Source organism: Martes martes (genome assembly GCF_963455335.1).
Source record: "Martes martes genome assembly, chromosome: 7".
In the NCBI taxonomy this organism is placed as follows: Eukaryota; Metazoa; Chordata; class Mammalia; order Carnivora; family Mustelidae; genus Martes; species Martes martes.
The window spans coordinates 103,355,446-103,373,195 of NC_137894.1; the positions used below are offsets into that span (position 1 = coordinate 103,355,446).

At 41.7% G+C, this 17,750-nt stretch overlaps 1 protein-coding gene across 1 annotated transcript in view; it reads right to left on the reverse strand.

Annotated features, from left to right (window-relative positions):
* Positions 1-17,750, reverse strand: part of SLC35F4 (solute carrier family 35 member F4) — a gene marked incomplete at both ends in the record, with an annotated part of 229,567 nt that overhangs the window by 15,443 nt on the left and 196,374 nt on the right. The window contains 3 exons of the mRNA XM_080808913.1: positions 1,556-1,775; positions 6,540-6,837; positions 11,038-11,223. Coding sequence (XP_080665039.1) covers positions 1,556-1,775; positions 6,540-6,837; positions 11,038-11,223 — 704 coding nt within the window. The remainder of the gene's footprint in view (positions 1-1,555; positions 1,776-6,539; positions 6,838-11,037; positions 11,224-17,750) is intronic.

The window sequence follows — 17,750 nt, forward strand, 5'->3', positions numbered from 1 at the left end:
GGGCACTTTTTGTGATGAGCACTGAGTATTATATGCAATGATGAATCACTAAATTCTAAATTCTACTCCTGAAACCAATACTACACCATAAATTAACTAACTTGAATTTATTTATGTATTTTTAAATTTAAATTCAATTAGCCAATGTATAATATCTCATTAGTTTCTGATTATTTTGAATTTAGATAAAAACTTGGGGGAAAAATAAAGCTGCCTTAAAAATTAAAAAAAAATGGAGTGTCCCTGTGTTTTCATTTCACATTGGGCCCCACAAATTATGTAGCTAATCCTGAATGGAGCAGTAAGCAAATATAGGGACAGTCCCTGCTCTCAAGGACCGGTCAGGGTACCTGATGGTAAGCAGCCAGTACCAGTGTTCTCCATATAAAAACATTAAACCCTTTGGATGGAAAATCTAAGTTAGATGGTGGAGAGTGTGGTACCACAACTGGGTGTGGTCATGGCCTGGTTCAGAGTTTCTCATCTTGTCTGCTACCATAGCTTTCTACTTCCTGTTCTTGTCAAGCTTCAGTTCTGAATTTCTGAGCAACATCTCCCAAGATATAACCAGAATTTCCTATTAAAAAAAAAGTTTTAAGGGTTAATGGCTGTCATCAACTCTCTCTCTAGTATTCATTTCAGTATTTAAGGGGCCAGAGACCTGATATCATTATAACAAGAACAATATTTTGATAGAAAAATATGCTTCAAATCCAGCCTTGGACTTCTCTTTCAGAGAAAAGTAAGTGTGTGATGTTAATCTTCTGGGAAAAGGCTTTCCATTTATACCTCTTTCTAAAGAATTATGTTCTCAATATTTTCATCACGGTGGCATGCCAGGTTAAACGAATGAGATCTGGCTCCTTAGAGCTGCATGGGTTTCAATCCATCTAACCTAGAACAAGAATACAAAATAATTTTTTTTTCAACTCCATATTTCTTCTGAAAGGAATAAACTCAGAACTGAAGTGGCTGGTGGAAGTTTAATATGGTTCAATTAAGGATTTGTACCCCAAAGTACAAATTGTTGCTTTTCGTTCCATTTCTAGATTAGTCACGCTAGATACAGAGCCACTTTTAACAGCATTGTGCCATTACCAGTGACTTTAATTACTGTTTGGGAACCTTATCTACTTACACCAATGTTAATTAAATCCATCTTGGGGTCGGGGGGAGGGAAACCATGAGGGAGTTGTCCCAACATATGTTGATTGAAAAAAAAAATTAACCTTTAATGTGGCTAATTTTCTCAGACCCTTCTTTCCTGAGGACAGAAGGAGTTGATCACACCATTAATTCTAAAAAAAGAACTTATTTTCCCTGGTCTGTTTTTGGGCCTCCTGTTGAAATCAGCTGACTGCCAAGGGAGACCATCTCTTTATCCTTTCATGATACTATAATTGCCTGGGTGTCCTAATGCATCTTCAATTTCCAATTTGTACTCAGAACCAATGGGGAAAGTTTGACAGAAATTCCATGAAACAGAGGAGCTCTCCTGATGCCAAGGATTTATGATTATGGGCGGCCTCACACATCGAATCAAGTGTGCCATTACCCTCACTCCCATGAACCTGTCTTTCAGCACGATCCACGACAGCAAGAAGACAAAGGCTTTGTTACAACAGAACAGAGCAGAGACATCTGTGGCTGTCAGCTTCTTTAAAGCCAGTAAATACAGGTAATTAGTCAAAGTCCACAGAATAGAAAAGGGAGCAGTTCTTTTAAGAAAGAGCTTCAATGTCAGACCATCTTCACCAAAAATCCGACTGCATTCCCTAGGAAAGAAAAAGAGGTTAATTGTCAGGTACTAATTGTGACCCATTTTGGGTTTGTCTAACTCTTGACAGACATTTTCTGGTAAGAACACAAACACTCAACACCCATTGTTCATCGGTTGAACATACTGAACCCAGGGCTCCCACCTATGGAGCACAACAGGGGCAACGGGTTCCATGGACAAGAGCCCAAGTCTCCCCAGGTGCAGAGCTAGGCCCTTTCCCACCTAGATATTCTCTCGAGATGGCTGGGGCAGCCAGTCTGCTGCTGCTGAACATTCTCAGAGAAGTCTGGAGAAATACAGAAATGAGTAGTTTCTAGGATTACCAGCTATTAGACAAGAGAGAAGACTCTTTCCCAAGGGGGTGAATACAACAGGACCAAGAGGGCTGCGACTGTGTGAACAGGTAGAGACAGCTTGCAACCTCACAAACTGTGGAAAGCCACACGGTTGGGGATTTGATTTTTCCTAAGGGGCAAGACCTCTTTTTAATGTATCTGCCCAGTTGACTAATTTGTTTTTCCTCTAGCATTTCTAAGATAGGAAAAAAAAAAAAATGACAAAAGATTCTGTGATGACCCCAAACTGGTAAAACAAATAAATTTAAAAAATCAAACTCAGGTTGTATGTATATACATACATTTGGTTGCTTTGGAGGAATTATCTGAATTTATTGTGTAAAAATAATCACTTCGGTTAAATGTCTGCTTTGATTTCTGACTAAACTGATTATTTAACCAAAGGGGCCATTTTATTTTATTAAAGATTTTTATTTCTTCATTGGATAGAGAGAGAGAGCGAGAGAGAATAAGCAGGGGGAGCAACAGGCAGAAAGAGAGGGAGAAGTAGGCTCCCCACTGAGCAAGGAGCCTGATGCGGGGCTCAGTCTTAGGACCCTGGGATCATGACCTGAGCCAAAAGCAGATGCTTAACAAACTGAGCCACTCAGGCGCCCTCAAGGGGCCATTTTAATAAAAATGTTCAAACTAGTGATACAGACAGGCAATAATGATGTGATAAAATAACAGTGTTTGTCTATGGACTGAAAACAGGCTCTCCATTGGGATAACTCAGCTGTATTTTTTTCCACTCAGTTGTTCATGAACATCCAAGCATTTACTGGGCAACTATCCTGTGCCAGGCCGTGTATTTTCAAGAGTAGTATAACTACCTTGTTGAAAGCAACAAGCTACTGATGTATGCATGGCTGTAATGAAATCTACATGGTTCTAGTTAGTACTAGCACCGTTTCTCTTCTGGCTTTTTCTGAAAAGAAACAATTGTGCCTCAAAGTTTTACAAACCAAAATCATCTCTAGCCAATGTTTGCCCCACGCATATGAAGCAACTTACCCTATGGAGGGCCACATGGAGGGAGGGAGTGACAAAGTGGTGAGGCTTTAAGCACAGGAGTATGGCCTTCAATGTCAAGTCTCACGGAAAACACTGTATCCAAGCAGCTGAGAATGCTGGGATTTGTAAGCCAGCAAATCCCGCGAGGTTAAAAATGCATAATGCACACATAGAAACCTGTGTAACAGTTTTACTTTTGATGCGGGAGACAACTAAAATGGAAGGATTTTTGTAAAATAAAAATGCAATTTCCCAAAAGTAATTTTTAACTTGAAAGAGACAAAATCCAAGGAAGGGGTAGGATAACCTAAAAACAAAGTATTTTGTAAAGTAAACAGGAATCACACCTGCTCAGAGAAATGGAGGGGCATCTCTTAAGCCCCACAGCCGTGGAGAGACACTGAATCAGAGCCACGTACAGACCAAGCAGCAGTTGGCACAGGGGATCCTATCTCTCCGTCCTCACAAAGGGATCTGCTCTGTGAGAAAGTCAGCCAGGGAGAGCTGGAGCTGCTAGTCACGGGCTCATCCTGACATCTGCAAGTGCTAAATGGCTTTCAGATACACATTGATGAAGAAACACAACAAACGCATTTCTAAGGAAAGGACTTCTTTTCATATCTCTTTCCCTGGCCAGGGAGGGTTCTTCCTTCCCAGAGCCCACTGTCATGCTCCGTTGAGTGCTCTCAAGCAGACTTTGAATGCAGGAGGGCACACATTCTGACTCTGCAGGGAGGCACAGTGACAGGGAGAGTTTTCTTCCCCCGGGGCGGGGGAGGGGGGAGGCAGAGACTGTTCTTTTCCCGTGGTCCTCCCCACCACCCAAACCTTTCTGGCTTCCTTATTGGTCCCCTCTTTTCCCTTTCTCTGCCTATCAACCTTCTCCCCGTTTGTCCCTGCCATAGCAGAACTTAAAAATGCTCTCCATTCAAACGCCAGGTCATGGGTGTAGGACCTTATGTTATTTAAGCATTAAGTGCTCAGAAATGTGAAAATTCAGAAAAAGATAGGATTTCTATAGATGAGCAAGTAACAGTGAGTCTCTCCTTGGGATGATGAGATCAGAATTTCTAGGCAGGAGGCACTGACAGGTAGCAAATTTGGACTGAAGTTAGAAGCTGGGGACACTAGTAAATTAATTATGCTCAACATTGGGGCACCTAGGTGGCTCCATCATTCAAGCGTCTGTCTCTTGATTTCGGCCCAGGTCATGATGTTAGTGATAAGAAAAAGAACTGAAAATTCTTTCATACCATTCAAGGGAAAAGAAGAAAATAGTCAGAGGATCTGATGCTATGGGACAAATTCTGTTTCCAGTCTCATATACTAACTCTCTTCTCCCCCTTGTTCTGCCGTGAGAATTCCGGGAAGTGCCTTCTTGGCAGATGGTGTTAATGAGTCTACAAGGAAAACAAGATGAAGGATCTCAGAATTTCCTGGCAATGTTTACCTCTCCTATGGAGGGGGCCTCTGGAGAATATTCCTTTCAAAGACCATGTTTTCTGCTTGACAATAACAGCTCTTTGATTTGGTTTCAGACATGGCCAACTTCAACCTACTTGGACTCACAGGTGGAGGTGTCTTGTCCGATCACAGGTTTCGATAAATTCGGAGTTAGTCAGACATAAGAGATGTGGTGGAGATGAAGTTGATTCCCGAAACAACACTTCTGTCAGCAGCAACCTCTTGTAAATGTGTTATCGTAAATAAAGCCAACTTGGCTTGCTTTGAGGTGTTCTGAGGTACAACCTCCCATACTAAACTCTTGTTTTTATCAGCATGTGTATCTAAACCACAGGAGCATTGGAGTAGAACATATCATGCTATGGATAAGCCATTTTCCAACAGGGAGAGTTTTAGCTTGATACTCTTGTTCCCTGAAATTGCTTATGAAATATTGTTATTAAAAAAGACCTTGTGTCCCAACATCATGTCTATTTGATGGGAATCAAATACAAAGTATTCTTAGCAATCACAAACAGGTGTAAGGCTTATTTCTGTCCTCCAAACCAGAAAACATTTATTACTTTTATATAGGTTTTGCTTAATTTTAATTGAATAGTCATGGATACCATGGAAAATCAGCACACAGTGTGACTTTAATATTTTTGGGCGCTTCTAAGCTGGTGATAGAAAGTGGAAGTTGAAGATAGACCCTTTGCGGTTTGTTAAGTTTTTAAGAATTGCCTGTTAATGCACTTCTTTTCAGGAAGTATGGGGCAAGAAAGAAAGGTGATTTTGGCTTCTCCAAGATGAGTTTGTTGTCATTCTGCCAAGGAACAGTAAGCGGGTGTAGAGAACTGTCCCACTCTCACTGCCATCCACTGAGGTCTTGACTACTGTTTTGTCTCCATGATTAGAGTGACTGTCCTGGAAGTTATTCTTTCCCTCTAGGCCTTTCCTCTTCGAGAAGCTGTCTGTCAGCAAAGGTTCTTTGACCCAAATGCTGCCTTTTGCCTTCATCGAGTGCTGGGCAAGACTGGTCCTGCCAGCTTCCTGAGCTCTCCAAGATGGGGCTGCAGAAGCCAAGTTTAGCACAGAACAACTACTAGAACCGTGGCACTACCAAGTTCATAGCTGGTGAACCAATAGTGAAAGTCCCATGTGCTCCCAACCAGCAAAGAACAGCATCTGCTAAACCTCAGGGCTGGCCTGCCTGGGTGGCTCAGTTGGTGGAGCATCAGCTCTTGGTTTTGGCTGAGATCATGGTCTCAGGTCATAAGATCGAGCCTGTGTCAGGCTCCCTGATTCAGACTCTCCACTCAGTAGGGAGTCTGCTTGAAATTCTCTCTCCCTCTGCCCACCACCCCACCCCCCACCCTAGTCAAATAAATAAATAAATAATCTTTAAACCATTAGGGCCAAACTTCCTTTTTTGTGAAACCAGATCATTTTATCTGCTTAGGCACCACAGTGTCCCGAATATTGAGCAAATATTATTGTAACAATTAATCTTATGAAGACAAGTTCTTTTCTGGGCTTGAGCCACTGGGGTATTCCTTTAAAGCATGACTTTCAGAGATAATTCTGGATTTAAATCTGGATCCTGTTATTTAGACCTGTGTGACCTTGGACAAGTCATTCAACCTTTCTAAACTTGTTTCCTCTTGTGTTAACATGGGAATAATAACACTGCCTTAAAAGATACATATTACCACCAGTGATGATGAATTAAGATGTACAAAAGCACCAGCACGGTGCCTGGCATGTGAGAGACATTCATAATTTGGCGGGGCGGGGGGGGGGGCTGGTTCTCTTTCTTAGTGCTCATGTATTCATTACCAACCTTAGATCCCGGCTTTCCACACTCCCCTAGTCAACTCAGTTCATCATGCCACAGAGAAGAAATTATGCAGTTTCGTAAAATTATTTTAAAACATCTTGCACTGGCCCTTTAACATGAAACCTACCTGAACTTTTTCATCGGAGATTGTTTTTCTTGAGCGGTGGCCAGATGACCAGAATAATAGACTGGGAAAAACATAATGTTCCAGTTTGTTGAAAACCAAGTCATGAAAAATGGACAGTAGAAGTTCTTGTAAGTAATTTTTACAATCTGTGTGGTTCCAACCCAAGACGATGACACTGACAAGATGATCAAGAGTCCCCAGACGGCCTTCAGAACCATGGACGTGCAAGACCGGCAGCGAGCCTTGATTCTGTTTTCTTGGCTGCTGTTCTCAGGATGAGTCTGTGTTCCATCATCCCCTGAGAACAGGAGAGGAATACAGATGTGTGGAAATCAGGTTATAGGACAACAACCAAAGAGGCAGACAGTAGAATCATCAGGGTTTTGCTTTTTTACCATCATTTAAAGAGATTAACTCTGGCTGCCTTTCTCTCCTGAATCTTTGCTCTGTAAGGTACAGTATGGATCTTGACCCCCAACCGTTGTTAAGGCCATGACAATGCTCATGAACTTGGTGGATGCTGTGCTGTCCTCCCAGGTACTCTAACCACTTCTTCATGAAAGCATTACATATCTCAGCTCCAAAGACATCGACTTGGCCACATGACCTGCTTGGTCTAATCAAACATGAATAGAGAGATGTGAAGTAGGCTGCCTCCCAGGAGAACTTTAAGAGGCATCACAAGGTCCCATTAACCTCTCCTGCTCATCTTCTCTGTCATTAGAATAGAAAAAGCCAAATAGGAGCTGCCCTTTTAGTCTCTGTGGGAGAACGAGCAGAGCCCAGTCAAAGCAGCCCTGTATCCACCGACATGAAAAGTAAGTGAGAAATAAGTATTTGTTGTTATACTCTACCAAGGTGGGTTTTTTTTTCCCCTGAAACTGCAGCAAAGCTGACTATTAAATTGAAAAGCACTGTGTCCCAAGAACAGGGCAAATCCTCACTACACAAAGTCATTTCCCACCTTGGAACAAATTACAATTTAGTGTATTTCTGGGAGCACAATGTGTTCTGCTTTGTATTTTTACATTTACTAAGAAAATTTAGTAGCATTTTTTTTACATTAAAATAATCGAAATTTTCTAAAAGTGACAATCATAACGGCCTTCTTTCTTGATAGAGAAACAAATTCAACACAATAAATTTATGCACTTGTCAGGAGGTTAAAAGGGAGACGTCACTGAGTCCCCAAGCTGAGATCCCAGGTGTTAGAATACCAAAGGAAGGGAGACAGAATTGTCTGCAAGTTCTCTCCTGTCTCCAAGCACCTCCTTTGAGCACAGGGTTTGTCCTAGGAGTTAAGAAAGTGGTATAGGCTGCAGATTGTAAGTGGTAGTGGATGGGTTTCTTACTTTCTTTCTCCAGAGTCTACTCTCTCTCCCACTAAATGTGGTCCTATTGCTTAATAAGCCAGGTATGGCCGCCCCCCTGGGGTAAAAACTTTCACCCAGGTAATGCTTTCTAATATAATTATTTGGGAAGGGAGTAGCAAGCCTTGAGGGTGAATTCTGAATTGGGGAATATAAACCGAGCAATGACAAACAGAGCAATTACTATGACTTCAAAGTCTTCTGAACGGTACTGGATTCTCAGGGTCTAGGCCTCTAGAAGATGAAAACTGGCCTTCTATTTACGTGTTCAGCAAAATCTTACAGAGATCACTAGGAGCTAGTTAGCTATTTGGGTCCTAAGGGTTCAAAGATGAAAGACCTGAGCTCATGGCCCAGTGGTAAACCAGAAAACACATCCAAAATAGTGTGTTAGGGTCAACAACGGCAGATACAAGGCCATGTGGAAACAGAAGAGAGGCACTGGTTAAGTGATGGGGAGGGAAATGATCGGGAGAAACTTCCATGATGTAGTAACATTGACATGAGTCTGGAAGTGTGAGCCAGCTAACTCCCTTTACTGTGTATAGACAATTCCTGCTCTTGGTAACAGTCCTGCAAATCCTCTCTATAACCATGTGGCTTATGCAGAGAGTAGAGGGGAAAAATATAAAATGAGTGGGAGGGTGGAATAAGAGACTCTTGTCTTGGGAGTCTGGGCAGGAAACATTAACCTATCCAGTAAAGTAGGTATTATCACTCCCATTTTACAGATGAAGAAACTGAGACTTGTGTTAAAAGTTGTCCAAGGTTGAACCTACGTTGGTATGACTCTAGAGTTCAAATCCTTTTATTCTGAATACTCGTTCTATCTAGGTTTCAGGCTTGAGCTCTTCATTCAACCCCTGGAAATTTCAGAAATGGTCTGGAGAAAAAATTCTCTTTCCTGACAGGAATGGTAGCCTGGCATGAGGCTGACGAGGAGGAATGCCTAAGAGAAAGGTGGACTCTTCAAATTACATTATTCTCGGGGACCTTCTCACCAAGGAGGAATGATTCTACAAAGGTTATCAGTATCCCATTAAATTGATATCTGCCTTTGCTGTCGTTTTCTTCATAGACTGCTTGGTGCCACCATCATACCATGGACAGTGCTCTTGATGCCACCAGTAGTCACCTAGATTCCCCCATAGCATTGACCCATTCTTCTGCTAGCTAGATTTAGTTTTTGCCAATTCTTTAATTTTACCATCTATCAATATCATAGAAAGACTGGGTCTCCAGTGCTCTTTTATTTTTCTGGTGGTTTTCAATTCTCTGCAGTCCTGCTTAGATGTTTGGTTTTGTATAGACCATTAAAACTGATATTGAATGAATTCCATCCATTACCATGAAACTTGGTTAGAGTCATTAATGGTAGAGGCCACTGGAATTTGGAAACCTGAGTGCAACCATTGTATGGCCCTGAGCTCACGTTTGATTCCAGTCTTAGCTTCTTTATCTGTCAGTGATAACACCTGTCTCATGGGATTCGTTTTGAGGTTAAATACATCACATTCATGAAAGCATGGTGAGCTGCTCTTCAGATCATTCTCCTTTTCTCTTTTTTTCTTCAGTGCCCTGGAATACCTCCCAAGTGCCTTCTGAATCATCGCACAAAGTAAATTATGTCCTGTGTGATCTTTAATGGTATAGACTTTAAAATTTGCAGTCTGCCTATGATAGAGCAAGTCTTTATTAACCAGTATATTTAATTAACTGGAACATTCTATTCTGCAGATAACTGGGATAATAGGAATATTACTGCAACTTATTAAAGCCAATTAAAACTTTTTGAAGACTTAAGATGTCATTTTCTTCATTTTTAAAAAGAACCTCAGCCTTGGGGTCAGTAGCTGCTGAGATACTATTTTAAAATACTGTCACTTTTTGAAAAATCTTTTCTTATATATATAAAAAAAAAACTTCTTCTCAAATTAGGAGACCCCTAGAAGAGGCTTTTCTATTTCCTGTATACCTTTGTTGACTGTTCCCCATCCATATTAAGCGCCCTGAATTCCATTCTTTTCTCAAAGTTCTGTTTTATTTTCAACTACCTATTTATTTTGGATGGAGTCTTTTGTTGTTTTTGCTGTTTTGTTATTGTTTTTAAGGATGTAAGATATTTAATATGTTATTGACCAAACCGAAGGAATGAGTGGAAGGAGACACTGAAAATGCAGGTGGCAGAGATGGAGAGGAGGTGATCATGGATGTGGCAAAAGGAGTTGACATTGGAAAGGTAGAAACACGCATGTTAAAGGTGGCCCCACAATATGGGAATTAGCAAACAAAAGAACAGAGACATTGCGGCACAGAGGAAAGCATCTGTTGGCGTAGGATTGTTGATTGTTTCACTCTTTTCAGAAGTGGAAGGGCAGTCACGTGACAAGAGGAAATGAGTGAACTGGGAACTTGAGCACATTCTCTGGGGAGGGCAATGAGATGTCCACCGCCAAGAAGGACAGAATGGGCAGCAGCCTAGTGGACTCAGCTACGTCAGAAAATGATAAATTTGCCAGGAAATCCCTGAATCTGCTATCAGATTTATCTAGCAATTCTAGTAATCTGAGTAACCTGGGAGTTGGTGCGTGTGGTCAAGTGGACATGAGGAAAGGCTAGAGGTCTTGATTGACCAGTAAAAGCTGATCAGGGAGGCAGTGCAGTGTCCTGAAGAAGACGCAAAACTGGGAAAACTAGAAGGGTTCCAAGGACTGCCAGTCGTGACAAGCACAAAAACAGAGTCTGTGATTTTACTGCTGTTTTTAATCTCAGAGAGGGAGTGCGCTATTACTGCATCCCAGGGTTGAGATCAAAGATGCAGGGGTTTGACATCTTCAAGATGAGAAAACTAGTCACCTTATAAACTTAATTGGATGTCTCTGTTTAATCATGTGTTAAGCCCTTCAACAACTGTCTCTGGTGTCCAGTTTCTCTGCTGTACTGTACACCATGAATAGATCCTATCTATACATTTCCCTTCTTCCTTCTTCCACTTGATAAACCTTCCCACTCCCACCCCTGAGAGTCCATGTAACGCCTCTGTGTTCTGGGCCAATGGTACCATCTTTCATGGCTGGTTAGAAGGTTACTTAGATGTACTGTTATTTAAGAGGAGGTCACCAGGGTACCTGATCTGTTTGGCCTTTCAACTCTGTGTCCACAAACTCCAGAGGATCCTCGGCTCTGAAGTTCAAGAATAGGAGCAGAAGAATCTTCAGTGACAGAAAGAGGGGACAGTTGTCTGCTGATGCCACTGTGGGAACTGGGGCAGTTGGCTCCCGGTTTACATCGAGTTACTGATGATCTGGAGGTACCTGGGAAGAAAGAGTTCACACCAGTTTGAGAACTTCCGAGAGGAAAAACTGGAGACAGATTTAAGAAAAAAAAAAAAAATTTTTTTTTTTTTTTTAAAAGAGACAGAGAGAGAGAACAAACAGGGGTGAGGGACAGGGAGGGATAAGCAGACTTCCCACTGAACAGGGAGACCAATCTCAGGACCCTGGGATCATGACCTGAGCCAAAGGCAGAGAGGCTTCACCGACGGAGCCACACAGGTGCCCCCAAACCGGAAACAGATTTTAAATGCCTCGGCAGTAAAATACATGGCAGCAGGAGTCACAGGTCCGATATCAGGGACATTCATCAAGCTCAATTGTAATTTTATAAGAGGGGCTCTTAAAAAGAAAATTCTATACTGGCAAGGTCTGTGTCCCTAAGATAAAGGGTTCCTTTAGATAAATCTGTCAGCCAAAAAATGAAAATGGTGTTTGGGTGGATACATCTGTTCTGAATTATAACTGTTAACGCAGTCTAATAGTTTACCTCAAGGGAAGGAAACAGTTCTGTCACGCTTGCTTTTTCCCTTTTCCTCCTAAGATTGACTGTTAAATTCTTAACCCATGAAACTGCCCACGGTGTTTCCTATGAAGTCCACTCTACATTTTTCCATTGGATTGGTCAGAAAAATCCAGTTGGTTTGTGTCTCCTCAATCTCCTATGGCCTCTATCCACTCCCAGGGGAAAACCGAGCCTTCAGGATCCTCCATAGGTCAAGCCCCTCCTGATCCTGATCAGTCTTCCATGCATCCCCGTCCAGGGTGGGTCGGCTTCATGGGCCTTCAGACCATGCAGTCACCCAGGGCTCAGAAGGACCTCACACAGCTCCCCCACAACCGTGTATAGTTGCCATGTGGAAGTTCTTTTATCTTTCTTTTTTTAATTTAATTTAATTAGCCAACCTATATAGTACCTCATTAGTGTTTGATGTAGTGGTCGATGATTCATTAGTTGCATATAACACCCAGTGCTCCTCATATCACATGCCCTCCTTAACACCCAACACTCAGTTACCCTATCTCCCACCACTTCCCTTTCTGCAACCCTCAGTTTGTTTCCTGGAGTCAAGAGTCTCTAATGGTTTGTCTCCCTCTCCAATTTCTTCCCATTCAATTTTCCCTCCCCTCCCCCATGATCCTCTGAGCTATTTCTTATATTCCACATGTGAGTGAAACCATATGATAATTGTCTTTCTCTGATTGACTTATTTCACTTAGCATAGTACCCTCCAGTTCCATCCATGTTGATGCAAATGGTGGGTGTTCATCCTTTCTTGATGGCTGAGTAATATTCCACAATATATATGAACCACATTTTCTGTATCCATTCATCTGTTGAAGGACATCTTGTCTCCTTCCACAGTTTGGCTGTTGTGGACATTGCTGCCAGGAATATCGGGGTGCATGTGGCCCTTCTTTCACTACATCTGTATCTTTGGGGCAAATACCCAGTAGTGCAATTGCTGGGTTGTAGGGTAGCTCTATTTTTAACTTCTTGAGGAACCTCCATACTGTTTTCCAGAGTGGCTGCACCAGCTTGCATTCCCACCAACAATGTAAAAGTGTTTCCCTGTCTCCACAGCCTTTCCAACATTTGTTGTTTCCTGTCTTATTAATTTTAGCCATTCTAACTGGTGATCTCTCATTGTGGTTTTGATTTGTATTTCCCTGATGACAAGTTATGTGGAGCATTTCTTTTCCTATGTCTGTTGGCCATTTGTATGTTTTCTTTGGAGAAGTGTCTGTTCATGTCTTCTGCCCATTATTTGGTCAGATTATTTGTTTTTTGGGTGTTGAATTTGATAAGTTCTTTACAGATCTTGGAATAAGCCCTTTATCTGATATGTCATTTGCAAATATCTTCTCCCATTCCATAGGTTGCCTTTTAGTTTTGTTGACTGTTTCCTTTGCTGTGCAGAAGCTTTTTGTCTTGATGAAGTTCCAAAAGTTCACTTTCGCTTTTGTTTCCCTGGCCTTTAGAGATGTGTCTTGCAAGAAGTTGCTGTGGCCGAGGTCAAAGAGGTTACTGGCAGTGTTCTCCTTTAGGATTTTAATGGGTTCCTGCCTCACATTTAGGTCTTTCATCCATTTTGATTTTATCTTTTTGTGTGGTGTAAGAGAATGGTCCAGTTTCATTCTACTGCACGTGGCTATCCAATTTTCCCAGAACCATTTATTGAAGAGACTGTCTTGTTTCAATTGGATATTCTTTCCTGCTTTGTTGAAGATTAGTTGACCATAACATTGAAGGTCCATTTCTGGGGTCTCTCTTTTTTTTTTTTTTAAGATTTTATTTATTGATTTGACAGAGAGTGAGAGATCACAAGTAGGCAGAGAGTCAGGCAGAGAGAGAGGAGGAAGCAGGCTCCCCGCTGAGTAGAGAGCCTCATGAGGGGTTTGATCCCAGGACCCTGAGATCATGACCTGAGCCAAAGGCAGAGGCTCAACCCACTGAGCCACCCAGGAGCCCTGGGGTCTCTATTCTGTTCATTGATCTATGTGTCTGTTTTTGGGCCATACCTGGACATGCTGTCCTGATGATTACAGCTTTGTAATACAGCTTGAAATCGGGCATTGTGATGCCCCCTATTTTGGCTTTCTTTTTCAACATTCCCCTGGCTATTCGGGGTCTTTCCTGGTTCCATAAAAATTTTAGGATTGCTTGTTGCAGCTCTGTGAAAAATGTTGATGGTATTTTGATAGGGATTGCATTGAATGTGTAGATTTCTTTTATCTTTTAACTTGTTTTTTTTTTTTTTTTTTTTGAGTAATTTCCAATGGGATAATGGAGCACATGCAGGGGACTTGGGCTCAGAGCCTCAGCTCAGGTGTGGTCTTGCCTCCAGTTGCCTCCCCACCTCCTGGGATGGGTTTTCAGCCACCACTCCCATGTCTTTGTTTAGCAATCCTACAAGGACCTGGGTACAGGTGGGGGGAGTTTTGGGATCTCAGAGTGAGATCCCCAGTGTCTGTGGGGGCTTGCTCTCACCCAGCAAGTATCTCTGTGTCCAAGGGAACAGATGTTAACTAGCGAATAAAAAATACCATGGTTAAGAGGAGAGAGAGAGATGGAGAAGGAGAAAGAGAGAGAACATAAGAAAGAAAAAAGCCATTTTCTGCTTTTTGAAAAAGGGGCTCTGCATTTTCACTTTGCACTGGGCCTCCTAATGACACAGCTGGCCTTGCTCAGACCTGGAACATTCTGAATCTACCCAAATCTTTAAACACTACAATCAAATCCTGATTGGTTCATGCAGTCTTTGCTGTTAAATCGCATGCACCTATACTTTCTTTGAACTTTTACTGTCTGAGCTCATTTGACGATAGTCTTCACTCACTGCCCCAATGCTTCACTTTCTCCTGTGTGAATGCTTTTACCCCCTCCACCAGCAGAGGCTGCTTGGCAATGTCCTCTCTCTCTCTCTCTCTCTCTCTCTCTCAGTAAACTTTTAATTTTGAAATAATTTTACACTTACAGAAAAATTGAAAAGATAGTTCAGGGAGTTCCCATATGCTCTTTAGCTAGTTTCCTCTAATGGTAACATCTTGCATCCACCCCCCTCGTGCATTTGTCAAAATTAAGAGATTAACATTGGCGATTATTCTTTATCACACTCCAAACCTCATTTGGATTTCCCTAGCTTTGTCACTAATGGCCTTTTCCTGTTCTGGGACCCCACTCGGGACACCACATTGCATTCAGCCATTGTGTCTCCTTAGCTGCCTATGTTTGTTCACAGAGTACATTTATTTTTCCTTAAAAGTTAGGAGTTTCTCTATTTCCATGGATATAAGGGGAAGAACAGAGGCCATCATCCTCACTGGTCATGAAGGTTCTTTCTTGGTGTGGTGCTTGTGAGATGGTAGAAACCAGCAAATGAAGAGCAAAATCTTGAAATAGCAATGGCATCTTGGTTTTAGTTTGGTTTTGAATAATCATGTCACGTACTATGTGAGTCATTACTTGAAGTATTCAAATCAGAACCTCGAGAAGCAGGGACATTCAGAAAAAGAAAGCCTGAGTTCCTGAACCATGATCTCCAACAAGCACCTAGCAAACAGCAGAGTAACTTGGCTGTGAGTGCTAATTCTGCTGTCTGGTCCTCCCTATCTATGACAAAGGGTATCTTGTTTTCTTTTCTTTTTTTCTCAGTCTTGGGGAAAACAAAAAGAGGTATATAAAAACAGAGTTAGCTATACCATCTATTATTAAATGTCTTTAGGTTGGCCTTATTGAGATGTATTATCTAATCTTGGATTCAAAAGAATAAAAAATGTATGGCTACTCAAATAAGCTACAGAAGAATTACATATTGATTATTATGCTCAAATTAATGTTATGTTAATACTGTTGCCATATAAGTGTCAAAAATAGGGGTGCCTGGGTGGCTCAGTGGGTTAAGCCTCTGCCTTCGGCTCAGGTCATGATTTCAGGGTCCTGGGATCAAGCCCCACATCAGGCTCTCTGCTCAGCAGGGACCCTGCTTCCCCCTCTGCCTCTGCTTGTCTCTCTGCCTACTTGTGATCTCTCTCTCTCTGTGTCAAATAAATAAATAAAATCTTTTTTAAAAAGTGTCAAAAATACATAAGGTTCTTATTTTACATATCCAAGATGTTTACTGTGCTCGCAACTGTGCTTCGCAACTGTGTTTCTAATGAAATATTTCTAATTCAATGAGAAGAATATCTAAAACTCAGTGAACTCTCATTTATTTATGCTCTTCAAGAGGGGCTAACATTCAGATACTTCAAGAGTCATTTTAAATTTATCTTTCAAGTATTTTTCATAATTTATTTTATACGAGTTGTGCCTCCTCCTGTTTTCTTATGTGAATATCAGGTTTCATTTTGTGATCATTTAACAATTATAGGTGGAAAGGAGGAAATCCAAAAATAGGGTGGGAAGTTAGTTGAGCAAGAATTGAGATAAAATATGGGACATAGTTACTAAGAAGTTGGTAAATCACGTGCAGCTGGGAGTGTTGGATTTGTAAGCCAAACAGTGATTTCTCTTGTTTCCTCATTTTCCCTGGCTTCTGTACCACCTGGTCCATATGCAATAAGGCTCAACACCCATTTCCTGTAGCCATTTGCCTCACACTGGTTGATTTATGGAAGAGATCTGAGAGCAGGCGAGCCACTGGAGACATTTAAATCATTGTCCTAGAAAGGCAATCTTTAAACTTCAGAGCCAAGCCCAGAGGCCATGTTCAGGGCTTGGGCCATGAAATAGTCATCTCCAATCCTGGAAAACAAAAACAGTGTCCCATGCTACATGGTCGTGTACCCTTCAATTACTATAAAGCTACCTCTGATAAAAATAATATTCAGAACGTCACCTGGGATGCAGTCAAGGATCATAAATAAATCATGTCTATTTTCTATTTTCTATGCCACAGTGAGTGCCTGGGCATTGCAAATTCAGTTAGTGAACAGTGTTCAGACTTTAATAGGTATTGAGAGTAAACTGAATTAGAAGTGATAGGTTGGAAGTCTCTCATTAGTCACACCAGAGCATCTCCCCGCCCCTTGTAAAGACAACTATTCACCTGAGCCAGCCCTAGCAGTGGGGCCATCTTGGTGCCATTCTTCATATTTTCCAGGCACAAGAATATAATTTCTTCATTTGCACTGGTTAGGCTCTGCATGTTCCCCAAATCGATTTACCTCAACAAGTAGTTATTCAGCACCCATTCTAGGGCAGGTATTGTGTCCGGAACAGGAGTTAAGACAAATCAAGGACACACAATCCATGTCTGCATGGAGCTCTCAACGTAGTATTGGAGCCAGACATGTAACCAATTAACCATAATTTAATGTGAATTGGAGAGCAAGAAGAAAGGGAGTGATTCATTTTGCCTGGAGCAGGGAAGACATCAAAGTTGGCTTTGAAGGATGAGCAGGACTTTGCTGGGCAGAGTTCTACACTGAGGAATAAGCAATAGAGTCAGAGGCAACCATAGGAGCAAATACTCAGAGGGGTAAAGAACATGCTGTGAGACAATGGTAAGATGAGCAACTCCAAGATGCTGAATTCTGAGTACAAACAAGCCTTGAAAATCCTTTGAGGAGCAGTGCTCAGATGAAATGGTCCACAGAATGTACTCAATAAATGCAGACTATTATAACAAAAAATAAACAGGTAAACAAAAATGACTATTAGTGGTACTTTATTGGTTAGAACGTCTGACTTCATAAAATAGAAATCCAAACTCGACCCCATTTAAGCAAAAATGGAGAGTTTTTAGGAGTGTAGCAACCAAGGGGCAGGACAGCCAGGAATGTCCCTATGCCTCAGGAACACCTGGGACTGGGGAGATGTAGGCGAACCGTCCCCCATCTCTCACTGCAGGTGCCAGCTGCCTGTCTTCTCACTTGGCTGCTGTTGGCCTTTCTCTGCAGAAAATTTGGTTGTTTGAAGCTTCCAGGTTTCCAGTCTTACAGCCTTAGCCTCCAGGGAGACATCCAGTTTCCCAGAGTCAAAAATCTTGAGGCAGAAATTGTTG